This window comes from Impatiens glandulifera, chromosome 3 (genome assembly GCF_907164915.1).
Source record: "Impatiens glandulifera chromosome 3, dImpGla2.1, whole genome shotgun sequence".
Taxonomy (NCBI): Eukaryota; Viridiplantae; Streptophyta; class Magnoliopsida; order Ericales; family Balsaminaceae; genus Impatiens; species Impatiens glandulifera.
The window spans coordinates 49,234,905-49,242,104 of record NC_061864.1 but is presented as its reverse complement, the minus strand read 5'-3'; the positions used below and the strand labels follow the sequence as shown (position 1 = coordinate 49,242,104).

General features: G+C 33.6%; 1 protein-coding gene across 1 annotated transcript; it reads right to left on the bottom strand.

Moving 5' to 3' along the window:
* Positions 1 to 1,374: 1,374 nt before the first annotated feature.
* On the bottom strand, positions 1,375 to 3,461 carry LOC124930320. Its single transcript, XM_047470676.1, has 7 exons — positions 3,385 to 3,461; positions 3,118 to 3,273; positions 2,720 to 3,014; positions 2,410 to 2,478; positions 1,975 to 2,109; positions 1,494 to 1,870; positions 1,375 to 1,390 (listed from the first exon to the last, which is right to left on the bottom strand). The coding sequence occupies exons 1-7, from the start codon at positions 3,390 to 3,392 to the stop codon at positions 1,375 to 1,377; spliced, it is 1,056 nt and encodes a 351-aa protein (XP_047326632.1). The 5' UTR covers positions 3,393 to 3,461.
* Between the last annotated feature and the right edge of the window lie 3,739 nt (positions 3,462 to 7,200).

The window sequence follows — 7,200 nt, the reverse complement described above, 5'->3', positions numbered from 1 at the left end:
AATCCTAGTACTAACATATATAATATTATTTTTTTTTATCTAGCTCTCAATCTCTTTTTAAAATAAAAAAAATGTAATTAAACTAATTTTATTAATTAAATAAAAATAAAAACTTAAATAAATAAATTAATTGAAATTTAATTTAAATTAATTTAAATTCATAACAAATTTAAATTTGAATTTTTGATAAAATTTTAATAAAAAAAAGATTAAATGTCGAGAGGTAAGATGGAATGTCAAAATGCACAGAAAAATGATTTATATAGAGCACCTACTTGATTTAAAAAGAAAAGAATATTTTTCTCTTTCTTATATTTTTTTAAAATATATTTTATCTTTTTTCCAAATTAAGTAGGTGTTGTATAAATCATTTCTCAAATACAAAATAAAATATAAGTGGCAAGGAAGGACAATAATTGGATAATCTTCGTCATAACACGTAGACCACTGTAGAACCTATTCAATAAGTTGAACTTCTATATGTGTTGTGGAACTTCTATATATGTTGCGGTAATCAACTCTAGAAACCATCGATGATTTTGTTTAGTCCACTATATTGGTTTTATGTTATTCCTAACATTTTGAACCATTTTATTGTTTTTGTTCTATTCAGAGCTGGCCCCGAGGTTTGGGCTGCCCCAACCCCTGTAAAAAATAGTCGATATATTTTTTTTGTTAACCTAGGTCAAGTTTAAAAAATTCATAAAAAATGTTCTTGGTAAGGTTTGAACCTATAACTTGAACCATTGAGGTACACTTTTTTACCTTTAACATTACAATAGATTTTACTAAATACCTTAATATTTTTAACAAGTGGGCTACCTTAGCCCGAGGGCTTGCCGGGCTTACCCTAGGCTGGCCCTGGTTCTATTACAAGTAGTAGTCTTTACAAAATAAATCATATAAGTAATCATGAATAATTTTAAAGAAATTTCGTTCAAAAGTCTAAAACATAAAATAAAAGATGCATCTTACTAATAATAATAATAGATTTGCCAAACTAATAAGTCATTTAACAAAGGAACATAAACTTAACATAATTTTGAGTTCTGAACCAAAGAAACATAAACATAACATAATTTTAAGTTCTGAAACAAAGAAACATAAACTTAACATAATGAGTAAACATACTCTTTTCATTCAATTTAAAAAACGATAATAGAAAATAAGATAGATCTTCCACCAAAGGTTCAACCACAGCCATCACTCCATAAACCTGTAAAAATGAGAATACCTTAATAAAATCAACAATTTCTTTTTAATTTTAGTAACAATAATAAATAAATAAATATGTAAAGAAGAAGATTGAAGAATATTTACAGTAATTCCGAACTTCCAAGTTCATTCATCTCTTTTCTTTCCAATAAGTGTTCTTCAATGAAGCTGATCCCTGTCAACAACCATCAGATGAAATATTACACTTTACATCTAAAAACATATTTCTTTAGGATTAAACAGTCATTTAGTTAAATTTAGACAGTAATTAATGTAACCACTTTTTAGGTGTATCCTTGGACAATGCAGTTGAGCCATTATTCGGAATTGTTGAAGGCGCTCCGGATGAACTTGGACCAGCCAATGGTGGAAAATGCGCTCCCGATGAACTTGGTCCAGCATATGGTGGAAAATGCGCTCCCGATGAACTTGGTCCAGCATATGGTGGAATATACATTAAAGGTTGATTGAACGGGCCATGAAAATGAATAGGTAGCACCAATGGAGTCCCATTAACATAAGGGGTATGGAATTCGGGGGTCATGTTCATCATCCCCATCCCATATCCCATTCTAATCGGAGAGAAAGTGTGCATATGATCCATGTTTAACACCATTTGATCCATGTATACGTTTTCTCTGATTGTTTTCAAAATCTGAATATAAGACTTTGTTAGAACTATAATATTTGTTACTTTAATTTCAAATTGTTCAATTACTAGTTGAAGGCAATGAAATGAGAAAGGGGAGGTTTTTGCACCTCAAGATACTTGAAATCTTCTTCGTCATATGCTTCTTCTTCGCATGCTTCTTCGTCGAAATCTTCTTCGTTGAAATCTTCTTCGTCGAAATCTTCTTCGTCGAAAGCTTCTTCGTCGAAGGAAGTCGTGTCAACCTTTAAAAAAACAAACAAACAACCAAGATTATCATAGGGTTATAGACTACACTTGTAAAAACATACATACATTTTTTTTGTTTTCTCTCTAGATGGAAAAACACACAAACTAGTATATATATAAAAAAATAGTGATTAGTTATAATTATAATTAATTGATTTTCTGTTAAGAAAATTAAATAAGAGTTAACAATAAGTTTAAATTCAATTCTAATGCATTAGTGATACATTTCCTATAATTCAATTTTAATATTCTTTTTTTTCAATATTTTACATAGAAAATATAGTAAATTAAATCACCTTGCAGCTATTCATGAGTTCTTTCAAAACACGCAACTTTTCAGTCATCCAGTCTCTGCTTCTTCTTATCTGTTTTAATCAACATAATTAGAAAGTAACTGATTACTACAGATTAAACAAATATGACAGATTTAAAAAACAAATCATGAAAATAGTGTGCTTTCACCCTTTCACATTTGTTATGAGCCTTCTCAAGTAGGTTTATTTTGAAATGATATTTTTCAACATTTTCATTCAAATATGATATTTACAGTCAAAGAAAAATAATAAAAAAAACATTTAGATTCTTTTAAAGAACTGAAAAACGTACCCCTCCTATGCCCTCAGCTTCATCAGTTTCACGGGACTTCCTCTTCAAATCGACCTTAGACTTGTCAGAAGCTGTTTCTGACGGATTTGCAATTGGTGTAGTTTTAGATCGTTCGTTTATAACATTGGTTTGTTCAGTAACAAGAGGATCTTCAATCAACTTTCCCTTTCCCTTTGACTTTGAAGTAGTTGCTTGATCTTTTGAACTTTGTTGGTGATTGGCTTGAGAAAATGCAACATGTCTTTCAAGATGAGAGAAGTTGAACAAACCAGAGTTATTAGGAGCCTCATTTGGTCTGCAATTTCAAATCAAAAAAAAAATTAATCTTCACTCTTTACCATAAAGAAAACACATAAACAAATCAGACAAAGATCATTAAAAATAGAAAAAACACTTACCCATTAGATGAACTAGCTTTATACTTTCTTGCAGATTCATGCTCTCTTCTAAGCATTGCATGAAAGTCCCACAAAGACATGGTGTAGAATGATGGAGAAGTAACAAATGCTTGTTCAATGACCATCAAAATTAACTCAAGAATCAGCTCATTAAATCTGAATGAATAAGTATATATTAGTTAGTGTATTGAGATTTGAATCATTAGAGATAAAAAACACTGATAAAAAGAAAGAACTGCAATAAAGATTTCAATACAGATTACAAACCTCTTCATTGTATCGGTTCTTAATTTCTCAAGCTTGAAGGGAATGGCTCTCTCTATGTATCAGCATATGGGTTTTTATAGCTCCCCAAAGTTGTGATTTTACAGTAGATAATAGCACTTCTTAACTAAAGAGAAAACTATCATTAAATGGTAATGATACATTAAACTTATTAAGTAAATTTATTTGTCCTTATTTAATCTAATTTTATTTATACTTAAATTTATATAAAATTTAACAAACTGATTAAATAGTATTTTAATAATTTTGTTGATAAATAATATTTTAGTACTTCAAAATAAATATAATAAAATTTTTGATTATGAGTAAAATTATAAAAGAAAAAATTACCAGCTTGTAATGTGGTGGATGTGTTTCCCTCAACGGTCGTATTGTTTTTATTTTTATTTTTTTATTAATTAGATTGAAATTTTCTGATTATTTATTTGAACGGTGCTGATGGTTTTGGATTTATTTGATTATTTATATGCATGCGTCTCTATCTTTACAGCATCAATTGAGGTGTCTTTACTGCGTCTGTTAATTTGACTTTTTATGCATGTTGATTTTATTGGACCTACTTTTTAATGCAACAATCGACTTGTACGTGGATTCATTTGCTATTCAAAATGGACACCTGGTGAAACGATTGTTTTACGTGGATTGCATGCACTCAAAAAGGGACACTTGGTTGTTTGGTTACATGCATTTATGTGAAATTTCAAAAATATATTTTTTTCATTTTTTACATAATTCTCACTCAATAATAAATGCAAAATTGAATGATTAATAGGATACAGCTAATTTGTACTTATTATCCGGTTGGAGTGAACTAAAATTTTAATAGGAAATAAAAAGTTTTAAAATTTTAATCTATTCAATAAATGAAAAATCATTCAAAACATTTTCATGTTAATATTTTTACCATTAGAGAAAAAAGGGTCAATACCGCAAATACAATCTCTCGATAATGGCTCTATATCTGTCGGTATAGACATAATACCGAGAATTATGGTAACTTTTGGCATTCATTGGTATTTCCTCTTTCAGTAAATCTAATTGGGTGTTTATCGATATATTTTGTAAATCTCTCGATTTAGACACTAGAGAGAAAAACCGAGAGTTATTTGAAAAACTCTCGGTTTTTCCTCGCAAGAAAAACCAAGAAATTATCTATTATCTCTCGGTACTGTCCATGTAATTGGCTCAAATAGGCTGATCGTTTTGTGCGCAACCAATACATGTTCAGCAAATCAATACATATACAATAACAATCTGCTACAGTCTAAAATCAAGGCCTTGGTCTTAGAATAAATGCCAGCAACTTTCCTCGGCACCCGGTCTCGGTCCTATGGTGCACGTGGGCCAGATTTCTGTTTTATTGTATTAATATTTTGTTTTTCTTTCCTTTTCTATTTTATAAACCGAATTATGTTATTTTCTAGTATTTGTTGTAACCGAATATTCTAAGGCAAGGCATCACCTATATAAGGCTGGTCTTTCTTCCCCAAGGACCCATGAATGAAATAATGAAGATATGAACTTCGACCCCGTTCGTCTATTATTATTTACTATGGACTGTTTCGTATAGACCAACAGTATTTCTCTTCGCACCCTTGGTTCTTCTATCCCTCCCCCAAATTCTCTATCGAAAACCTTCCACTGTCCTTTGATTGTAGAATTTCCACCGGTCTTAGAGATCAAGAAATTGATTCTTGAACCCAAAACATACCTTACGAAACAAGTCGTAACATTCTTGGTATCAGAGCAAGACGATCCTCAAATGAAAGAAACCCGATAGCAACAAATATGGATGATATTAAGACCCTACTCGAAGGGCTGACCCAACAATATGCCTCCATGAATGTTGCCCTGCAACAACACTTGACCGAACAGGCTACCTTGCACAATGCCTTTCAGCAAAATATGGACAGAAGTTATGCTGCTGGAAAAAGCTTGACAACTATTGAAAGTGGTGCGTTTAATAATGGCTAAGATCCCCGCACACGACCCTATGATATTGCTTCTTGCTACCTTCCTCCAACCCGCCTCACAAACGTTAATATTCTTGAATTTGATGGGACTGATTTGGAAGGTTGGCTCTTGCCGAGCAAGTCTTTAGGGTGAGTAAGACGGATGATGCCACAAAGCTAGACATTGTCCGCACTCACTTCTCAAGGGAGGCAAGAACATGACATGAATCATATTTATGTAATCGCAACCAAAAGGTAGCATTGACGTGGGATGCATTCAAGAGAGATCTATTGTTGCGATTCGGTCGCAGGCCCTTGTACATCGCCAAGCCGCCGCTGCTACCCAAACCATGCATTGTTAAGATGGTCTAGCCGAGCACAAACCAGACGACCGATCCCAAGGAAGACCGGTATTATACTTGCAATGAAAAATGGGAGTCTAATCATAGGTGCAAATCCAGATTGTTCATGGCCCCAACAATCAGCAAGAAGTCCAAGAACTCGTTCAAGAACCCGTCCAAGAATCAGGTTTTTATGACCCACCTTTGCTGCTTGAGACAAGGGACGAACGTGCCATTATTTTGCACACATTCACGGTCCAGCAGGGTACCCCTCGATTGCGGGTCAACATAATACAAGGCAACCAACTAGAAAAGACCTTGGGAAATCATAATGTTGCTGCTACGGTACAAATAAAGAGCAAAAAAGAATGCCAAAGAGTTTCACTTGTTTTGGAAGACACTCCTGAAAATTTCTAAGACATAATCAAAGGGCTCAACCAGCAACCCAACAACCGACCACCATCCAGGAAGGTAGTTAGAAGACTTGGCTATGTTGTTGCACATGTGTTGCTGGTCTGGATAAAGTACTGGGCTTAGTTGTTTGAAGACATTCTAGAGTATGCCTTGAAGAAAAATGGCCCTTTTGCTGCACCTGGCGTGTTGGGCCGAAGGAAGGACTGATTGGGGAGTAGGAAGACCGAAGGCTTCTAAGAAATGCGGTCCTAGACTCCGACACTTGCTGGACTTGCTGAAGTCCGACCGAATTCTTTGAAATATTGAGCATGCGCATTAGAGGCTCGACAGACCACGGTCTTTTTCGTCGAGGGCGACAAATTTTGAAGGGGGAGATAATGCTATAGTCTAAAATCAAGGCCTCGGTCATAAAATAAATTCCAGCAACCTTCCTCGACACCCAGTTTCTCGGTCCTATGGTGCACATGGGCCAGATTTCTGTTTTGTTGTATTAATATTTTGTTTTGCTTTCCTTTTCTATTTTACAAACCGAATTCTATTATTTTCTAGTATTTGTTGTAACCGAATATTCTGGGGCAAGACATCATCTATATAAGGCTGGTCTTTCTTCCCCAAGGACCCATGAATGGAATAATGAAGATATGAACTTCGACCCCGTTCGTCTATTATTATTTACTATGGACTGTTTGATATAGACCAACAATATTTCTCTTCGCACCCTTGGTTCTTCTATCCCTCCCCACAAATTCTCTATCGAAAACCTTCTGATGCCCTTTGATTGTAGAATTTCCACCGGTCTTAGAGATCAAGAACTTGATTCTTGAACCCAAAACACTCCTTACGAAACAAGTCGTAACACAATCCTAAACCAAAATATCATTATAATTCCAAAATTCTAAACCAAACCCAATAAGCCAAACAACATTTCATCAGTCAAACAAAACATTTACAATTGTTCAAAAAAGAAATATAATATACTAACTAACTGGCGGTGAGGAGTGTTGATACTGCCTAATTAAGAATTCAATTTGTTCTTCTTATTTATCCATTTTTGCGTCATTTACACCCTCTTCGTTTCCATTTCACTCTCC

Excerpts from the sequence above, each read along its gene's own strand:
- LOC124930320 (XM_047470676.1), bottom strand. Across the intron at positions 2,110-2,409 it reads AACTCATGAATAGCTGCAAG|GTTGACACGACTTCCTTCGA; the intron begins GTGATTTAATTT and ends GTTTTTTTAAAG. Across the intron at positions 1,871-1,974 it reads AAGATTTCAAGTATCTTGAG|ATTTTGAAAACAATCAGAGA; the intron begins GTGCAAAAACCT and ends TCTTATATTCAG.